This window comes from Sorex fumeus, unplaced genomic scaffold (assembly GCF_029834395.1).
Source record: "Sorex fumeus unplaced genomic scaffold, SorFum_2.1 ptg000195l, whole genome shotgun sequence".
NCBI classification, from domain to species: Eukaryota; Metazoa; Chordata; class Mammalia; order Eulipotyphla; family Soricidae; genus Sorex; species Sorex fumeus.
In genome coordinates this window covers 710259-731626 of record NW_026606252.1, presented here as the reverse complement: position 1 = coordinate 731626, position 21368 = coordinate 710259, and the positions used below count along the sequence as shown (strand labels likewise).

At 60.5% G+C, this 21368-nt stretch overlaps 1 protein-coding gene across 1 annotated transcript in view; it reads right to left on the bottom strand.

Moving 5' to 3' along the window:
* The window catches only part of CACNA1E (calcium voltage-gated channel subunit alpha1 E), a 179051-nt gene that overhangs the window by 123463 nt on the left and 34220 nt on the right, over nucleotides 1-21368 (bottom strand). The window contains 2 exon segments of the mRNA XM_056108143.1: nucleotides 6158-6297; nucleotides 7297-7403. Of these exon segments, the coding sequence (XP_055964118.1) occupies nucleotides 6158-6297; nucleotides 7297-7403 (247 nt within the window).

Below are 21368 nucleotides of genomic sequence, written 5' to 3'. Positions count from 1 at the left end.
CCACCTCCCCCTTCTGATTCACTGGCACCCAGTACCCCGGAAAGGGGGTCCCTCCCGTATTGCAAACCGCAATGCACAAAAGGAGAAGGAAATAGCTCACGGTGATTCAAGAAAATTTTTAAAAAATGGATATAGAAGCCCTGACCAGGGCTCCGGCAACTGAAGACCTCCAGAACCAGCCACAGCCATGCTGAGACCACTCTCCACACGCACGAAGGCACTGGCAGAGGAACAAAGGCATGCGGGTCCTGGGGCTGAGATCTCCAAGCCTGCTCGGATCGGGGCTGAGCATCCTCCACCCAGATCCTCCATCTTCCAGTAGGCGGGGGTCACACCCACCAACTGCCCCCCTGCGCCATGTAATCCCATCAATGGCCAAGACCCAGAGACTATAAAACCCAGCTCCCGGAAGCATGCGGCCGCATTTGCGGCCACGTGACATCTTATTATCTCATTCTTACTTTTGGACAACCTGGCAGGCTACCGAATGTAACCTGCCCACACGGCAGAGTCTGGCAAACTCCCCGTGGCGCACCCAATATGCCAAATACCAGCAACAATGATGGGTCTCATTCTCCTAACCCCGAAAGAGCCTTGAATATGGCACTTTTTAAAAAAAATCTCAGGGCTAGGATGAAGGAGACTTACTGGGGCCTGCTCGAGGCAATCAACGAACAACAGGATGGTCGTGATCATGATAGAAGCATTTTAAAGCCAGAAAAAAAAGCCCCACAAATATTATGCAAATACATGCAAATACTATCCATGTAAATTGCTTAATAAATAAATAAATAAAAGGGGAAGAAGAGGGCTTGGAGCAAGAGCACAGCAGGGAGGGTGTTTGCCTGGCATGTGGCTGACCCGGGTTCGATCCCCGGCATCCCCGAGGGCCCCCCCCCGAGCCCCGCCAGGAGTGATCCCTGAGTGCGGAGCCGGGAGTCAGCCCTGAGCATCGCCGGGTGGGACCCAAAAAGCAAAAAGCAAAGAAAGAAAGAAAAAGAAAAAGGAGAGAGAGCAAGAAGGAAAGAGCCTCCCACAGAGGGAGGCTGGAGGGAGGGGGTGGGGAACTGAGGGGCGGTGGTAGGGAAACTGAGGACATTGGTGGTGGGAAATGTGCCCTGGTGGAAGGACGGGTGCTAAATCACTGTGTGACTGAACTGTGATCAGGAACAGCTTTGTAAGGGTGTATCCAATTAAAAAAATAAAATAAAATATTGTGGAGTTCATGCCCAATTCAACCAGCTTAAATCAATGGCTGAATAAACAGCAGTTCTCCTACATAAAAAAAAATTAAAAATGTTTAAAATGGGGGGGTCGGGGATGGAGCAATAGCATAGCAGGGAGGGCGTTGCCTTGCACGCAGCTAGCCCAGGTTCGATCCCCAACATCCCCTAGGGTCCCCTGAGCACTGCCAGGAGTGATTCCTGAGTGCAGAGCCAGGAGCAACCCCTGTGCATCGCCAGGTGGGACCCAAAAAGAAAAAAAAATTAAAGAACCCAAGAACCCCGCCCCCCCCCAATAAATTTAATTTTAAAAATATTATCCTGCTTAGGGTCTGGAGAGATAGCACAGTGGGTAGGACGTTTGCCTGGCACGTGGCAGATCCGGGTTCGATCCCCGGCATCCCATAGGGTCCCCCGAGCACCACCAGGAGAGACCCCTGAGTGCAGAGCCAGGAGTCAGCCCTGAGCATCGCCGGGTGGGACCCAAAAAGCCAAACATAAATAAATAAATAAATAAAAAGGGGTGCTCTGTGCACCCAGGCTCGGAGCTGGGTATCAACCAAGTGGTGGAAGCCAGGACGAGCCCCCCCAAAGGCACCTCACGCGTGGGGCAGCCTTTTCAGGCATCGTGGGGTCCCCCCAACCCTGCACGCGACACCCTGGTCTCCCCCTGGGCACCGAGTCTCCCTGGCCCTTCCCATGACCCTCCCCACCCGTCAGCCTCAGTTTCCCCACCCCCGCAGGGCCCCGGAGGACAGGCAGCTCCTCGCTGGAGTCTCACAGGCTTTTCCCGGGGGGACCCCCCTGCTCCCAACACCTCCCCCACACTCCCAGCTCTGCAGACAAAGGCTCCGAGGGGGAATCGGAGCTTTCCAGAGTATTCCTGCTCCCCGGGGAGGCCCCGCGCGAACCCGCTAAAAATACCCCGCGGGTGAGGGTGAGGGGAATTGGTGTTGGCAGCCCGAGCGCTTGAGGCAGCCGCGACAAAGCCCCCGATCTGGGACCCCCGGCCCCCACTCCTTCCTCCCCAGTCGCAGCCTGGGGACCCCCTCACCCCCCATCCCACCCCAGTGGACTGTGACCTAAACAAGACACCCAATGGGGCAAACTCAGAACCAACCCGCGTTCGGTGGGGAGAACCGAACCCAGAGCCTGTCACGGCTCCCCTCTGCCCTCGGCCGGGGGACAGACCCCCGCACTCCCGGGCCAGCCACGCTGACCACTGCCCCCGGCGCACCCACCCTCAGATCAGAGACTCACACTTCCTCCCGGAGGAGTGCCCCCCACCCAGTCATGTCTGCACATCTCAACATTGGGGTCTCAGCCCCCAACACTCGCCGTCTTTTCCATCACCCCACCTGGTCCAGGCTTCTAAGGATGACGGGACGCACCAATGACTCCAGGGCACTCTGAGTCGCTCAGGGGCTCCACCCGGCACGTGCCCAGCGGAACGCCCACAGTGTCCAGCAGGAGTGTCCAGAGGGGGATGGGATAGTTCACTGCCTTTCAGGGAGTGAGAGGGCAGGGGCTGGGGGTGTTCTCCCCACCGAACGCTCCGAACAACGGCACACGGGACACTGAAGGAGGGAAAGAAGGAGGAGGGGCTGAGGGAGAGACTGAGGGACTTAGTGAGAGACGGAGTGAGGGATTGAGGGACTGAGGACCTAAATGAGGGACTGAGCGAGGGACTGAGCGAGGGACTGAAGGACTGAGGAACTGAGTGAGAGACTGAGTGAGGACCTGAGTGAGGAACTGAGTGAGGGAGTGAGTGAGGATGTGAGTGAGGGAGTGAGAAAGTGATGAACTGAGTGAGGGGCTGAGTGAGGGGCTGAGTGAGGGACTGAGTGAGGAACTGAGGGAGTGAGGGAGTGAGAAAGTGATGAACTGAGTGAGGGGCTTACTGAGGGACTGAGGAACTGAGGGGGGAACTCAGGGAAGAACTGAGTGAGGGACTGAGTGAGGGACTGAGTGAGGGGCTGAGTGAGGAGCTGAGTGAGGAGCTGAGTGAGGAACTGAGTGAGGGACTGAGGGAGGAACTGCGGGAGGAACTGAGTGAGGGACAGAGTGAGGGGCTGAGTGAGGAACTGAGGGAGGAACTGAGTGAGGGACTGAGTGAGGGGCTGAGTGAGGGAGTGAATGAACGAGTGACCAAATGAAAAACGGCTGAATGAGTAACTGCCTGAGAGACTGAGTAAATAAACTATTGAGTGAATTAATGCATTGAGGAATGAGTGAATCTCAGGGCCCCGCTGGGTCTACATCGAGGGGCAGAATCAGGCTGCCCCAGAGCGGGGCGCCGGGAACTTCCCTGCACCTGGACTCCACCCTCGGCTGTGGGCACCCCCATCCCATGGACAGGAAGCCGAGGCATCTGCCATACCCCTGAACCCCTGGGTAGGACACGAAGACTAATCTCAGGGTGCCACGAAAGCAACCCACCACGTGGCAGGTGAACCTCAGGGTCCCCACTCCTGAGGGACAGTCACAAGTTTCCGTGGTCCCGGGTCCATCCACCTACAGCCAGAGGCTTGGGCCCATCCACCAACAGTCGCAGGCCCTGGGTCCATCCACCAACAGCCAAGGGCCTGGGTCCATCTACCAGTAGCCACGGACCCCGGGTCCATCCACCTACAGGCACAGGCTTGGGTCAATCCACCAACAGCCATGGGCCTCGGGTCCATCCACCAACAGCCACGAGCCCCGGGTTCATCCACCAACAGCCAAAGGCCTGGGTCCATCCATCAACAGCCACAGGCCTGGGTCCATCTACCAGTAGCCACGGGCCCCGGGTCCATCCACCTATAGGCACAGGCTTGGGTCAATCCACCAACAGCCACGGGCCTCGGGTCCATCCACCAACAGCCACGGGCCCCGGGTTTGTCCACTAACAGCCACGGGCCCTAGGTCCGTTCACTAACAGCCACAGGCCTGGGTCCAACCACCAGCAGTTACGGGCCCCGGGTCTGTCCACCTACAGCCACAGGCCTGGGTCCATCCACCAACAACCACGGGCCTCGGGTCCATCCACCAGTAGCCACGGGCCCCGGGTCCGTTCACCTATAGCCACGGGCCTGGGTCCATCCACCAACAGCCACGGGCCCCAGGCCCGTCCACTAACAGCCACGGGCCTGGGTCTGTTCACCAGCAGCCATGGGCCCTGGGTCCGTCCACCTACAGCCACAGGCCTGGGTCCATCCACCAACAGCCACGGGCCTCGGGTCCATCCACCAGTAGCCACGGGCCCCGGGTCCGTTCACCTACAGCCACGGGCCCCAGGTCCGTCCACTAACAGCCATGGGCCTGGGTCCGTTCACCAGCAGCCATGGGCCCTGGGTCCGTCCACCTACAGCCACAGGCCTGGGTCCATCCACCAACAGCCACGGGCCCCAGGTCCATCCATAAGGCATGGTGACTGGAGAGCCACCAAGAAGGGGAACTGTAAAGGCAGCCGGACAGAGGACAAGGCCATAGCCCAGGGCTTCCTGGGCAGCGGGCGGGGCCGGCCCAGCCCCCAGAGGGATCCCCTGAGGCCCGCGGCTACCGCTCCTGTCCACGCCTGTCCCCTGCTGCAGATACACGCTTGCACCCAGGGGCGCCCGGAAGCCCTTCTACGTGGCCGGGCCTGTCCCAGGGGGCCCAGGAAAAGTCCGGGGGGACGCCTTGAATGACTGCAGCCAACACCCCAAATGAAGTCACCCAAGTGTCCCCAAAGCTGCAGACGCAGAGCCCCCGGAGAATTGATGGGGCGACGGGCTTCACGTCCTGAGCACTGACCTGGGAGCAGCCTGAGCCCTGCCGGTGTGACCCCCCCAAAAAAATAAAACAGATAAAGAAACTGCAGATCGTGCAGCTAGCGATCCCCCAGACTCAAGTGCGGGAAAGACAGAGGCTTGTGGGGAAGCTGAAAATCAAGGGGCCAGAGAGGTGGCCCAATGGTCACACCCCTGCTTCCCGCGGAGGACAGCTCCCTGTTTCATCCCCAGCAACGCCCCCGATATGACAACCAACCGGCAGCAGAGAGGAAGATTCTAGCTCGGGAGCTCACAGAACGCGGGCAGAAACGGTGCCGCCGGACACAGACTCGCTCTTGGTCTTCAGAGGTGTCTTCTGTCGGGCAGTGGGTGCCCTGGGGACTCCCTCAGTAGCCGAGGGTCACCCACTCCAGGTGTGTTCTGAGCATTCCAGAAGGAGACATTCTGGAATGTTCGAGAAAGGAGCCATTCTGGAACATTCCAGAAGGGAGCCATTCTGGAACATTCCAGAAGGAGCCATTCGCGGGGACATTTAGGGTGGACCCGGGCATCGTGTCCCCCTGATCCCCAATGGTGACACTGCGTACCTCCACTCACCCACCAGACAGAGTGTCCCTCCAGCCTCCAACATGGATGGATCATGTGCCCATGCCCCCTCTAATGTTGACACAGTGTCCCCTGCCCCTAGCACGATGTCTCCCCTCCCCCTCCCACCCCAACACACACCTCAGCCCTGCACACGCCATTTTGCTCATTTCCAAATAAATCCTTTATCCAAGGTTTTAGCACGCTGGGGTGGGTGTGGGAGGGGTCACAACCTAGTGGGGTTTGGGTGGGGGTGCTACCCCCCACTTGGGATGGAACTGGGGTCTCCTCCACGCTCAGACCCACCCCCGAATCCTTGGAAAACACCCCCCCCCGTCTTGACCCTGGGGTCGCACGGAAGGAAGAGAGTTCTCTGCGCCCGCTCATCTGTCTTCAGGGTAAGTTCGGAAATGATGGGGGAGCCCTCTTCGACCCCCCAAAAGGGGCTCATCTTTGAGGGTACCACCCTCCGGCGCCCAGAGCTTGGCCCTGCGGGAGGTGGGTCCCGAGGTCAGATCCCTGGGGCCTCACCCCTTCCTCGGCCCTGCTCTGAGGTTGCTGGTTGCCATGGTGACCTGGGGGGGGGCAATGACTCACCCACTGAGGACCACGATGAAATCCATGACGTTCCAGCCGTTGCGCAGGTAGGAGCCCTTGTGGAAGATGAAGCCCAGGGCCACAATCTTGATGCCCGCCTCAAAGCAAAAGATGCCGATGAAATACGGCTCCGTCTTCTCCTGCGGAAGGAACCGGAGAACCGGTCAGGTTCCGGTCGGGGTCCAGGGAGGTAAGACAGGAAGGGAGACGCCAGCCCGGACCACCGCCTTGGGCCTCTCCTGCAGGTCCCCTGCCGCCAGCAGCCAGAGCTGGCCGGGGCAGGGAGCTGGCAGGAAGGAGGGAGGGAAGGAGGGCGGGTCCCCAGGACCAGAGCGCACCCCGCCCAGCAAGTGGCTGTCACTGCCAGGCTCCCGGAGGTCAGCGGGCTTCACCGGCTCTAGGTTGCCCAGCCAGGCTCAATTACCCAAGTTACTCCCCCACACATCTGGATTTGTTAATTTCCTACTAATGGGGGGGAGGGGCAGAGTTGGGCTACTCCTGGCCCAGTGCTCGGGAGTTAAGGAGCAGCTTCCAGAGGTATTTGGGGGACCATGCAGTGCTGGGGACAGAACCCGGGGCTGCCACATGCCAAGCTGCAACCCCCTCGCCCCCCACTCTGAGCCATCGCCTGCCCAGCTGCATGTCTACACACTAAACTTGTGGTGTGTCTCTTGGAACTGCACTGGACGGGGAAGGGCAAGCTAAGGAGGAGGATGTGACCTCACCCTCCTGACGGAAGCCGGCACCCCGCTTTCCCCACTCCCTCGCCAAGTCCCCGAGGAAAGAGAATCCCAGACTTCCCGGCTGGTGGTGGCACATAGCATGTCCCGTGTGCTGGAACCGGGTCCCTTGCAAGAGGTCTCTCTCCGAGCCGGGGGAAACTGCATGCGAGTTCAGCATGCACAGAGCCCCGAGGTGAGTTCCCGCCCCGGGACTCCCCCAACTAAGGGGGTATCAGTGATGCCATGTGGAGACCAAACCCGTCCTCGGAACCATGTCCCAGGCCTCTGACACTTCATGGGCCCTTTCCAAGGGTCCCTCGTCTCTCTTGGTCCTTCCAAACGGCGGCAGGACGGGGGAAGGAAGGCGGCCAGGGGGAAGAGGTGGAGGGACACGGGCACGGGCAAAGGGGCACGTACCAGCCTCCTGGACATGGGCGTCTTGTCGTCCTCCGGGAGATGCTGCTCCAGGGCCAGGACGATGCAGTTGGCGATGATGGTGGCCAGGATCATGTACTCGAAGGGCGTAGGCAGGCGAGTTAAGGCAGTCACCAGAGAGAGGGGCCCGTGGGGGCACGCGCGCACACACACACACACACACACACACACACACACACACTCTCCGACCCCTGCCCCTTGGGAGGACAGCAGAGGGCGCTCAGAACGGGCAGCGTGTCCTCAGACTGGATGCAGAACACAGAGCATCCCCTGCCTTGGGAATTGACTGTACCCTAGCCCAGACTCCGTCCCTCGCCCCAGACCCCGCCCCCAGCACCAGACTCCGCCCACAGCCCCAGACTCCGCCCACAGCCCCAGACTCCGCCCACAGCCCCAGACTCCGCCCACAGCCCTAGACTCCGCCCCAGCATCAGACTCCGCCCCAACCTGATTCATCTCAGACTCCACCCCTGGTCCCAGGTTCCACCCCTCGTCTCAGATTTCACTCCAGGCTCCGCCCCTTGCCACAGACTCCGCCCCAACCCTAGACTCCACCCCCCAGCACCAGACTCCACCCCTGGTCCCAGGTTCCACCCCTCTTCTCAGATTTCACCCCAGGCTCCGCCCCTTGCCACAGACTCTGCTCCAACCCTAGACTCCAAACCCAGCACCAGACTCCACCCCTGGTCCGAGGTTCCACCCCTCGTCTCAGGTTTCATCCCAGGCTCCGCCCCTTGCCACAGACTCCGCCCCAATCCTAGACTCCACCCCCAGCACCAGACTCCACCCCTGGTCCCAGGTTCCACCTCTCGTCTCAGATTTCACCCGACTCCGCTCCTCATCCCAGACTCCGCCCCCTCGCCTCAGACTCCGCCCCTCGCCCCAGACTCCGCCCCTCCTCCCAGTGTCCAGTCCCAGCACCGTCCAGGAGAGCCCCAGACAGGTGGGGCAGGCCAGGGTCTCCCCAAGTTGTCCAGGCCTCAAAGAACAAGGAGCACACGCCTTGTATGCCAGGGCCTGGGGTTTCATGCCCGGCACTGCAGGGTCCCCCCCATCACCAAGCCACCTGAGCCCCAGCAGGTGTGACCCCTAAACCAGGAACGAAATGAGTTTGCAAGCCCAGGGCTGCGATGCCCTGACCCCCGCGGCCAGACGCCGAATATTCCGGAAGGGCATGATTCCATCCTGGTAGCCGGTTGCATGTGGGTCTGTGAGCAAGTCACCTCTGAGCCCCTCCTGCCCAGCCCAAGGGGGTCCCCGAAAACTGCCCTGATCACCGTGAACAGAGACCATCTCCCGATGTCAACGTCCCATGCAGGGCACACACAGCAGCTGTTGGAGGCAAAAGGAGCGTGCAGAGACCAGCTCCCTAAACCCCAGACGGTGACAACGTTCTAATAACGTTCTAGAGTCGGCGAGGAATAAGGGATCTGGAAGGGCACTCCGTCTCCCCCGAGGTGGGGGGGGGGGGAATTCGCCTCCCTCTCTCCGCTACTCCTGGGCTCCAGTCTTGAGTGTTCCCGGGAGCATGCGTTTAATTTCTAAATTAGAACATCAATTACAGCCACATTGATTCTGAAAAATTCAAAAACAAACAAACAGAAAAACAACCAGCCCAGAGCCGCTTCCTGATCTAAGGGAATGAGCCCGGCGGGGGGGGGGGGGGGGGGGGGGGGGGGGCGGGAGGGGAAGAGGGGGCTGCACTGGCGAAACTTGGGGGGTGGAGGGGTGGGAGAAGGATCTAGAAGCTGCGAGGCCCCCGCTCCTGCCCTCCCAGGGGTTCCCTTTCATGAACTTCCCTGGCACTGTCCCCAAACACCCACGGAGCGGTGCGGAACGGCCGCTCCTGGACCCATTGGGTTCTGCAGCTCTCTCATCTGGCGGGTTCACAGTGATCATTAGGGAACTGATAAAAATAGGATTGCTTATTGATTTATCTGCCTTACCCCCGGCACCTCCCTTCCAGCGGGCGGCGAGTCTCCTTAGCAACACGGCTGGTGTGAGCCACACTCCCTGCCCGCCCGCCCGCCTCTTCCCCGGCAGCAGGGCATGGGCTGGGTTGCCCTCTGGGGTTCTGGGGGCGTTGGAAGGGGCCGTGCCTGGGAGAATGCAGTTACGGAGAGCTCAAGGCCTCATCGGGAAATCTGGCGTGTGCAGATACTCGGGCTCAGAGTTGCTTCAGCGCCCACCTACTGCTTCTCAGTGTCCCCTCTGCTCCCAACAAAGCCTTTGGCGTCAGAGCCCTGCGGACGGGGGGACAGCTCAGGGCTCAGAGCACCTGCCCAGGAAGCTTGAGGTCGTGGGTTCGATCCCCAGTGCTACCACAGAAGCATAGGCCTGGCAGCTGGGCGCTCTGCCGTCCCCAATGTGGCAAGTGACAGCCAGTACTGCAGGCTGGCACCACCCCCGGCTAGCGCCACAACTGAGGTAGCCCGTGACGCTTCCGGCCAACGTGCGTGAGCAACCGTCCCCCTCTGGGTGAGCCTGGGTGAGTCGCACAGCCTCAGGCGTGGTATGTCACCCACAGCCATGAGGACACAGTACAAAACCCACACACGGGTGCTGGGACTCACGCCCGTGGACAGGCCCACGCGGACATGCACACGCGTGCGTCCCTGTGCCCACACACGTGTGTACCCATCCATGCTCATACGTGCAGGCCGACATGCATGTATTCATGCCTCAGTAACACCTGCGTGGCAGGACGGACTCTGGGAACACATGCAGAGCTCACCCGCCCCCGAGGTCCCTGGTCACTCACCACCCCAGGCTGGGGGGTCGGTGACCCCCATACAGCTCAGAAATGTGACACACATGTGCAGGGATAAAGCTGACGGCTCTGGGGTCTGGGGTCTGGGTGAGGGGCACCCTGGCCTGTCTGCCAGTCTTCAAGCAGGAGCCAGAGACGGGTGCCGGAAGCCAGGGTGCAGGCGGCCCTTCCCCCACGAGGAGCTTCAGAATCATCCAGAATCTTCGAGAATCTTCCAGAATCTTCCAGAACACAGGCAGCCCCACAGAGCAAGCCAACCACACCAAGAATCCCAGTTACCCCCTGGTGGGGAGGACCAAGATGCTCCCGTCCCCCACCCAGCCGACTCCAGGCATCTGCAGGGTCGCGAGGCTCGGTGAGCAAGCCTGAGGTCATGGGTTCGAGCCCCGGTACCACCACAGGAGCTTGGCAGCTGGGCACTCGGCAGGAGGGCAGGAGGGAAGAAGCAGATGTGGGTTGGCAAGAGCAGAGGCCGCTGAGGGACGCTCTGTCCAGCCATGAAACTCAGCCGGTGCCCGGGGACGGGGGGGTGGGCTGTGTCCATTCCATCCATCTCCCCGAGGTCAGCGGGAAACGGCCAGGCCGGAACAGAAGGGGGGAGGGCAGCAGTGAAGCCGTCAGACGAGTGAGCGCAAACCGTCCTAGCAGCCTGGGGGACAGCAGAGCACCTGTCCCTCAGTCTGGGCCAGCTCCTGCCTGTCTGTCTGTCTCAGTCCCTGGGACTGCACGAAAATCAACCCACCCGGACGGACGCCCGTTCCCCTCCATGAGGACAGCCCTGAACGGCTTTGCTGCACCCACAAACCCTCCTAACCCCACCACCCCCGCCCCAGCAGAGAAGGGAGCACCGGGCAGGGAGCTCCCCCAGACTCTGCTCCCTGGAGCACTGGCCAAGACCTCCCAGAACACCCACGCAAGAAGAAGAGGCCTCGGACGGAGAGCTGGTGACGCCGGGGTCCTGTGGGGCGACTGTCCCCTCCCTGAGGTCAGTCTTGGCCTCTGAGTGCATCTCGGGGGGAATCAAGTTTGGCTCTGGGCCCGCAGGCCTGTTCCGTCCTGGTGCTGGGGGCCAGGGGGCACCACGGAAGTGGGGAGCAGGGTGGGAGCACACCCCAGCCCTCTCCCACCCCTGGGCCAGGCCTGGCTGGCCGCACCCAGGGGCCTTTCCGTGCGGCAAGTTCCCGGCTCATGAAATTTGGGGGTGTGGGGGCAGGATGCTCCCCAGCACCTCGAGGTCCCCTAAGCACCACCAGGAATGACACCCCCAGCACCCAGCACCCAGCACCCAGCAGGAGTAGCCCAGCCAGGGGTGGGGGTGGAGGGACGTGGGGAAAAAAAAAAAAACCCTTTAAAAAAAAAAAGTGAGACCGATGAGAGGCAAAAAAAAAAAAAATCCACCCCCAAAACCAAGCCCCTTTTTTCTTTTTTTAAAACAAAACAAAACACAACGCGGCCACGTGACCTCCCAGCCTTCCCCCCCCCCCCTTCCCCATCAGCATCAGTTTCTTAACTTCGGTTTCCATGGCGGTGCGGATGCGACCTGCCGTCGTCATGGCAACGGCTGCCTCTGTGCAAAGTCCCCCCCTCCCCGGCTGACAGGCAGAGAGGGAGCGAAAAGGCAGGGCCCAGCCCTTGCCTTGCCTCCTGCTCGCTTTCGGGGGGCCACGGAGGGGCCCCCTCAGAGCCTGGTGAATGAAAGACAAAGTGGGGTGCACAGGAGCAAGGGTCCCTGGTGGTGGGGGGCTTCTGTCGGCAGAAACACACCCTGCAGTACCAGGGAGTGGGGGAGACGCCAGTGAACTCAGTTACCCCAAACAAAGGCCTCCCCCCGGCCCCCCGGCTTCCACTCATCCAGCCAGCTGCTGACCCCAGTTCTCAGGGAGAGGTGGGGGAGACCCCCCTCCACACACACAGCACCCCAGGGTGGCCCAGCCCCTGTGGACCCCTTGGCATGAGCCCTGGGCGGAGTTGCTACCAGCCACCACGCAGGGGCAGCCCCACGTGGGATGCTGAGACCACAGAGAGAGAAGGCAGACAGCGGGGGGAGGGACGGGGGCCCTGCCTGGGCTTGTGGCCCCTGTGTGGGGGGAGGGCAGGTGGAGCTGGCGGTGGGGTGAGGGGTCACTGGCAGGCCACCGTGGTCACACGCAGGCCTGCAGCCACTACTGGGCAGCAAACACGTCCCGGGGGGGCTGGAGCGATAGCACAGCGGGGAGGGCGTTGGCCTGGCATGCGGCCGACCCGGGTTCGATCCCCGGCATCCCCTAGGGTCCCCCGAGCACCGCCAGGAGTGATTCCTGAGTGCAGAGCTGGGAGTCAGCCCTGAACATCGCCAGGTGTGGCCCAAAAGACCAAAGTAGTAGTAATAATAATAATAATAATAATAATAATAATAATAGGGGCTGGAGCGATAGCACAGCGGGTAGGGCGTTTGCCTTGCACGCGGCTGACCCTGGTTCGATTCCCAGCATCCCATAGGGTCCCCTGAGCACCGCCAGGAGTGACTCCTGAGTGCAGAGTCAAGAGTAACCCCTGTGCATCGCCAGGTGGGACCCAAAAAGCAAAGTAATAATAATAATAATAATAATAATAATAATAATAATAATAAAAATAATCATATCTGGTCCATCACCCAGTTCAGCACCTTGATCAATATCTGATCCATCCATAGGGACTGGAGTGATAGCACAGCGGGCAAGGCATTTCCCTTGCACGCGGCCGACCCGGGTTCGATCCCCGGCATCCCCTAGGGTCCCCCGAGCACCGCCAGGAGTGATTCCTGAGTGCAGAGCTGGGAGTCAGCCCTGAACATCGCCAGGTGTGGCCCAAAAGACCAAAGTAGTAGTAATAATAATAATAATAATAATAATAATAATAATCATATCGGGTCCATCACCCAGTTCAGCACCTTGATCAATATCTGATCCATCCATAGGGACTGGAGTGATAGCACAGCGGGCAAGGCATTTCCCTTGCACGCGGCCGACCCGGGTTCAATCCCCGGCATCCCCTAGGGTCCCCCCCGAGCACCGCCAGGAGTGATCCCTGAGTGCAGAGCCGGGAGTCAGTCCCGAGCATCGCCGGGTGGGACCAAAAAATAAATAAAAGCAAAAAAGAGAAAAGGCTCTTCAGCTCGGGACACGGCAGACGCTCAGGTACAAGAGGAGAGACTCAGACCTGACACGCCCCCGAGGTTCGGGGCTGTCAAGGGCATCGCCCCCGCGTGAGCCTTCGGGGTCCAGAGAACCTGCGCTGTGGGACACAGCACGGCCGACAAGCAGTAAAGACCCGCCATCTGGTTCCGTGGATCTTGGCCATGCAGCCTTTTCAGGTGTTTCCCAACTTGATTTTAACATCGGAGAATCGTGTTAGATCGGCCCTGGGTTCTACTGAACGAGCCCATTTCCCAGACAGGGGAGACTGAGGCTGGCGGCTGGAAGGTTCCCACAGCAGAGCCTGGAGCTTGCCCCATCAATCTGCCTGGCTCCCCCTGCTCCAATTCCCTGTGGGAGGCCGGGACGCTGCCATCTGCAACCTTCCCCCATCCCCAGCCCAGAAGGAGGCTTCAGCTTCCCGGGCAGTGAGGCTCAGTGGTTAGAGCACCGCCAGGCTGGTGTTTTCTTGAGGGAAGAGCTCGGGGAAACTTGCTCGCGAGCTCCCGCCTCTGTGCCCTGCAGGACCCTGGGTTTTCCGGGGGACGGACGCCCGCCCCTTCTCGCCGGCCCCGGTCCCTGCGGTCAGCCACCTCTGCACACACTCCGGCAGCCCCGTGGGGGACAGTGGGGGACGGAGGGGCAGGTGACGCAGGGTGCGCGGCCCCACGTCCAGCCCCTCAGGAAAGGGGGCAAACAGGCCCCGGCCGAGTCTCCCGGGACCCCCCCACTCCCGCCCTCACACTGGCTCAGGCACGGCTGACGGCAACTAGGACAGGAAGGGGAGGGGGGGGGATGGCGATGACGTGGCAGGTGGCGGTTTTGGTGCCAGGAGTGAGGAGGTCGGCGGGCTGGGACGTGCCCACCGGAAACGCAGGACATGCCGGGGGCACACGGGCGGGCAGAGGCACCCGGGTGGCCGGTGCACTGGGTTCTGCGGGAGGCGGCCGGGGGGACACGGGTCACATCGGCGGGAGCAAAGTCCTTTCCACATGGGCTCCCGGGACGGCCCGCGGACAAGCCCAAGAAAGGCCCTTTCCATGGCCTCAGTCACGGGAGTGCACACATGCACACACACACACATACACACATGCACACACATACACACACGCATACACACATGTACATATATGTACCCACACATGCACACCTTGATAAATGTGCACACACACACATACATAAACAATACACGTGCGCACACATGTGCAAATGTGCACACATACACATGTGCACACGCACACATGCCCACACATGCACACTCATACACATGCACATGCATACACATGTGCACACGTACACACATGCAGACCTTACACATGATACACATGTGCACATGCACACATACACAGACACATACACACATGCACGCACACATATTCACATACACATGTGCACATGCACACACATACATAAACAATACACGTGCACACGCACACATGCACACACATGCATACACACACGCATACACACATGCACGCACACACGTGCACACATTCACACAAGTAGACATACACAGGCTCACACACACGCAGACATGCATACATGTGCACATGCACATATACACACATACACACATGTACATACATGTACCCACACATGCACACATTCATACACACATGTTCACACGCACACACATAAACAATGCACGTGCACACATGTGCAGATGTGCACACATACATGTGCACACACATGCATACACACATGCACACGCATACACATGTGCACATGTATACACATGAATACACACGTGCACGTGCACACACATACATACACGCATACACACATGCACACACGTGCACACACACTCACACAAGTAGACATGCATAGGCTCACACACACGCAGACATGCATACACATGCAGACGTGCACACGAGTACAAATAAACATGCATACACACACGCATGTGCACACATGCACACATGTGTGTAGCAGAGGCGGATGGCAGGGCATGGGGCTCCACTGCACCTCAGAGCATCGGCCAGGGCAGCAGCACCTCCCAGGGCACCTCAGGGTGACCAACCACCTGCCGGGAACAATCTGGGAAGACGTGCCAAGGGGCAGGAGAATGGGCAAGGGGCCCAGCCGGGGATGGGGGTATGGCCACTGGTCAGTGACAGAGACAGTGACCTCAGCCAGCACAGGGGGTCGCAGGGACAGCAGACAGGCCGGTCCCACCCCACAGCGTGGTCCAGCCTCGTTCTCTTGGTCCCTTCCGAGGGGCTCAGGGAGAGAAGAGACAGGCCTGGCGGGTCAAGGTGGGAAGGGGCTGGATCTTCCAGAACATTCGAGGCGACTGCCGCTCTCTGCTCATCACCCAGAGACGATGCTGCATCCCTTTTGGGGGAGGGAGTGGGGGTCTGGGTCCCACCCGGCGATGCTCAGGGCCGATTCCTGGCTCTGTGCTCAGGAATCACTCCTGGCGGTGCTCGGGGGACCCTATGGGATGCCGGGGATCGAACCCGGGTCCGCCCTGTGCCAGGCCAACGCTCTCCCCGCTGTGCTATTGCTCTAGTCCTGAGGTTGCCTCATCCTTAGACAAGGGGTTGGGGGGCAGATGGAACCCAGATACGCACATATGAACGCGCACACATACATGAACATACACGCACACACGAACACACATGCAAGCGTACATATGTGCACACCTGCGGGCCCGACTGCTAGGGAAGCTGCCTTCTCTCGCCAAAGCGCCCGGATGCCTGGCGTGTCCCCAGTCACGTGACCACGCTCCTGCCAGCACCCCCCCTGAAGCCGGGGGACACGTGTCCCCACCCAGGCGGATGTCACAGCATGTCTATCCCAGCTCCTGGCAGTCTCGGCCCAAGGTGGCAGGGGATGAGGAGGGGTCCGCCTCCTTCCGCTCCTGGCGGCCCCTTCCTCGGTGCCCATGCTCAGTGTCCACCCGCAGGGCACTCCTGGGACCCCCGTCTCCCCCACCCTGCATCCCCCAGCGGGCGTCCCGGCATCCCCCACCCTCATCCCCGCACCCCTCGGCTGGCGACCTTCAATCCCAACTCCCTTCTCTGCCCCCCATGGCTGGGGACCCCCTAAACACGGGAAGTCAGGCGGCTGGAACCCCAGAGGCCAGACTGAGGGGGGGTGGGAGCCACGATCCCACCACCAGGCCCTCCACACCGGGGGCACCATGACCTGGACAAAGCCAGCACACACACATACACACACACGCCTACACATGTACACACACATGTACACACACGCAGGCGTGCACATGCACATGCATACATACACACATACATACACACATGTGCACACACCAGATGTGCACACACATGCACACGTGCACACACATGCAGATGTGCACACATGTGTACACACGCATGCATACATACATACACATGTGCACTGACATGCATACATACACACATGCATATATACACACGCATACACACGTGCACATGCAGATGTTCACACATGCATACATACATGCACACATACATACACATGCACACACACTGCACACACATGCAGATGTGCACACACGCATACACGTGTGTACATGCACATGCATACACACATGCACTCAAATGCATATACGCATACATACATACACATGCACACATGCACATGCATACACACGTGCACATGCATACATACACTCATACCCATGTGCACACGCAGGTGTGCATACACATGCATACACATGCTTACACACGCATACACACGTGCACATGCAGATGTGCACACATGCATACACACATACATACACACGCATACAAACATGCAGGGTGCATACACGCATACACATGTGCACATACATGCATACACACATGCACACATGCAGGTGTGCACACACATACGTGCACACACATGCATACATACACACATACACATGTGCACTGACATGCATACATACACACATGCATGCATACACACGTGCACATGCAGATGTGCACACGTGCACACATGCATACACACGAGCACACACATGCAGATGTGCACACATGCATACACATACACACGCATACAAACATGCAGGTGTGCATACACGCATACACATGTGCACACACATGCATACATACACACATACATACACACATACACATGTGCACTCACATGCATGCATATACATGCATACCCATGTGCCCACACAGGTGTGTACACATGCATTCACACACGCACCCATACACACACATGCATACACATGTTCACACACATGCAAACGTGCACACATGCATACATGGCTGTTTCTGTTGCTCATCACCACTGCAGATGAGGGTGGACGGGCGGGCGGGGGCCCATGGACTGCCCAGTTCCGTGGGCACTGACCCCAACCATTCGGGGAGGGGAAGGAGGGGTGCAGGCTTCCAGAGCCGGGAGTCAGGGCCCCCAGCAGCCCCGGCCTCACCCCTGGCCCCTTGCACCCGGCCCTGAGGGAGCACTGATCCGAGAACCGCCCGGGCCACGTGCCGAGTGACCACGGCCGGCGGCCATGCTCCATCACATCACGCACACCTGGCCAGCTGCCACGCTCGGGGGACGGCACAGAGATGGGTGAGCGAGGGGGAAGGAGCCGGGGTGGTGAGGGAGTGGAAGGGGGGGGTCAGCGGGAGGAGAGTGTGATGAGGGACAGCTGGGGACACGCTGTGAGGGGGACAGAGGCCAGCGGGGGGATGGGGAGCCGGGGGTCGGGCCTGGGCAGGGGCCTGGTGTTGAGGGACACACAGGGTGTGGAGGAGAACGTGGTGTTGGGGTGGACACAGAGTGTGGGCGCTGGACACAGTGTGAGTGGGGTGACAGGGTGTGTAGGGGCGGACATGGTGTGTGCAGGGGACACGTTGTTGGGATGGACGTGATGTGTGTGGGGTGGACACTGTGTGGGGGGTGGACACTTTGTGTGTGGGGTGGACACGGTGTGTGGGGTGGACACTGTGTGTGGGGTGGACACTGTGTGTGGGGGTTAAATACAGTGTGTGTAATGGACACGGTGAATGTGGGGTGCACACGGTGTGTGGGGGGTGGACACAGTGTATGTGGGATGGACACAGTGTGTGGGGTGGACACGGGGTAAGCAGGGTACACTGACAGAAGGACAGAGACGGACACGGTGTCAGGAGCCAGCCGGGCGCGGGCATCAGCCCCTCAGGGACCCTCAGCCGAGAAGGCGCCCGTCCCGGGCCCCCCTGAGCCGCCTGCCCCCACACAGCACCGATGCCCGCAGGTGGCACCTCCCTCTACCTGCCGACGCCTGCGTGCTGGCTTGGCCGGGGCAGGCTGCTACTGAGGGGCTTTTCTCACAGGTCACCGCAACGCTGCAGGCCAAGCGAGCCCTGAGAGCCCAGGGCCTCAGTCCTGCCTCCAGGAGGGCAGCTAATAGTCACCGGCAGAGTGGACAGGCCCCGCCTGCCCCAGCCCCGGTGGGCACCAGCTTGAGGGGACACTGGTGCCAGCCAGACACTGCTCTAGGGGCCAGAGCAATAGCCCAGCGGGGAGGGCGTTGGCCTGGCACGCGGCCGACCCAGGTTCGATCCCCGGCATCCCCTAAGGTCCCCCGAGCACCACCAGGAGTGATCCCTGAGTGCAGAGCCAGGAGTCAGCCCTGAGCATCGCCGTGTGGGACCCAAAAAGCACAAAGAAAAAAAGAGAGACGTGAATGAGAAGAGTCATGGGGTCAAAGGCGGCGGCCGTGCGTTCTAAGACACGAAAGTTTCTGGCAAGAGACTCCGTTCGGATCCAAAATCGAATGCCCTCACTTTCTGAGTTTTGTTTTGTTTCTTTCTTTTTTGCTTTTTGGGTCCCACCCGGCGATGCTCAGGGCTGACTCCCGGCTCTGCACTCAGGAATCACCCCTGGCGGTGCTCAGGGGATCCTAGGGGATGCCGGGGATCGAACCCGGGTCGGCTGTGTGCCAGGCCAACGCCCTCCCCACTGTGCTATTGCTCCGGCCCCTTGTTTTGTTTTGTTTTTCAGCAGCTTAAACCCCAGTGTCCACGCCGCCGTCCATCAGCTCGGATCTCTGGGTGAGCGATTCAGGGAACCCTGAATCACGGCCTCCCATCAGGGGACCCGGGGGGCGGTGTCACCAGGAAGGGACCAGGCAGGCGCCAAGGGAGAAAGTGATGTCGGTCACTCATTGGGGGGAAACACTGCCCAACGACCAGGCCCCGCCAGACGGAGCCAGCCTCCCCACCTCTGCCCTGCCACCCTAAGCCGAGGGACTCGGGGTGCCCGGCCTGGCCAGTTGGGCTACCACAGTGGACAGCCCGACGCAAACAGCTGCCCTCATCCCAAGACACCCCGGGGTGGGCAGGAAAAGGGGCCCTTGTCTGGAACGGGGGGACAGGCCTGCCCCTGCGCAAGAGGGGGGACAGGCCTGCCCCTCACGCTCACGTGGTCACTCCCTGGACAGATCCGACTTGCAGCCGACTCAGGTGTCCAGCGTGTGGATGGCCAGGTCACCTCCCCCCGCACTCCGGAAAGGGTCTTGGGGACGGCAGCTCTGGCCACTACAACGTCCCACACGCCAAGCGTCACCGAAGGGCGGGGGGAAGGAGTGGGGAGCAGAATGACCCTAGGGCAGGCGTCCACCCCCATCCCGTGCGCTGCGGCCACCAGGAACAGACACGGTGGCGTGGATGGCGTGCCCACGGGTGGATGGAGACCCCACAGAGCAGCGGACCCGCTCGGAAACGCCCTCCAACGGCAGGAGACGGGCACAGGGCTGTGGGGTTCCGAGGGTCCGAGGGTCCGGCCCAGCTCAAGGCGGCGGCCTTGAGCACCCACCAGAGAACAGGGTCAGGAGGAGTGATGGGGCCCTCGGGGGCAATGAGGTGTCTGGGGTGTGGGGGGGGTTTGGGGGGGTTCCCACCATCCGCCCCGCGCAAGCGGGGAACGTTACATAGCCAGTCGCGAACGGGGGTCAGAGGGCAAGGCTCCAGGTGGTGTGTTTGATCCAAGGATGCGGAGAAAAACGTTTTTTTTTTGTTCTGGGACCACACTTGGGACTCATGGGACCCTTAGGTGATGCCAGGGGCCAAACCCAGGTCAGCCGAGTGCATAGCTGGCACCTCCCTGCAGGGCTCTCTCTCTCTCTCTCTCTCTCTCTCTCTCTCTCTCTCTCTCTCTTTCCCCCTCTCTCCCTCTCCCTTTCTCTTTCCTTTTTCCCTCTCCCTCTCGCTCCTCTCTTCCTACCTTCCTCCATCCTTCCTTCCCTCTCTCTTTCCTCTCTCTCTTTCCCTCCCTCTCTCCCTGTCTCTCCCTCTCTCTCCTCTCTCCCTCTCTCTCCTTCTCTCTTCCTACCTTCCTCCATCCCTCTCTCCCTCTCTCCCTCCATCTCTCTCTCTCTCTCTCTCTCTCTCTCTCTCTCTCTCTCTCTCTCTCTCTCTCTCTCTCTCTGTCACTCCCTGCTTTCTCCTCCAAATCCCACCGGCCCCAGCGCTATACGAAGCTTCCTCTGCTGGCCAATTCCAAACATTCCCAAGCACCCCGAGGTAGGCGTGACCCTTGGAAACTGCTTGAGGTGGAAGGACGAAATGCTTGGCCCAGCCACTTCCAAGTCCCCACGGGACCCCGCGCCCCGGGCCCCGCCCCTCCCAGCAGCCTCCCCACCTGCCAGCACCCAGGCACCTGGGCTGAGGGGACACAGGCCAGCGCCCCGGCTCGCTGCCTGCCAGGGGTGCCCGCAGCAAGAAATCACTCAGGCCGGGACGTGGGGCAGAGGAAGCGGGGACATGCATCAGTGTTGACGGGCCCTCGGGGACCCCGATTTTACAAGCAACACCCCAAACACAGCAAGCGAGGCCCCGGCGTTTAACGGAAAGGCAGGTTTGGCCAAGAGCAACCCGGATGCCCTAAGTGTCATCGGGGAAGCCCTGTCTGCCCTGACCCCCAAAATGAATCACTCAGCCCCCAAGGGCCGGCTCGATGCTGGCAGTGGGAATTGGGGGGAGATTGGGGGGGGAGTTGGGGGGCATGTCCCAGCCACTCCTGGGGGGAGGGACCCATCACTCACCCCAGGGGACCCCGAGATCACCTGCGTTTTGCACGGGGCAGCTGTCAGGCCTTGTCACCTGAACCCCAAGACCAAGTTCGCTGCCAGAGTGGGATTCAGGGCTGGTGGATAAAAGGTTCCACAGTGGGGCACAGGGGAGGCCTGGGGTTCGAGTCCCGACACT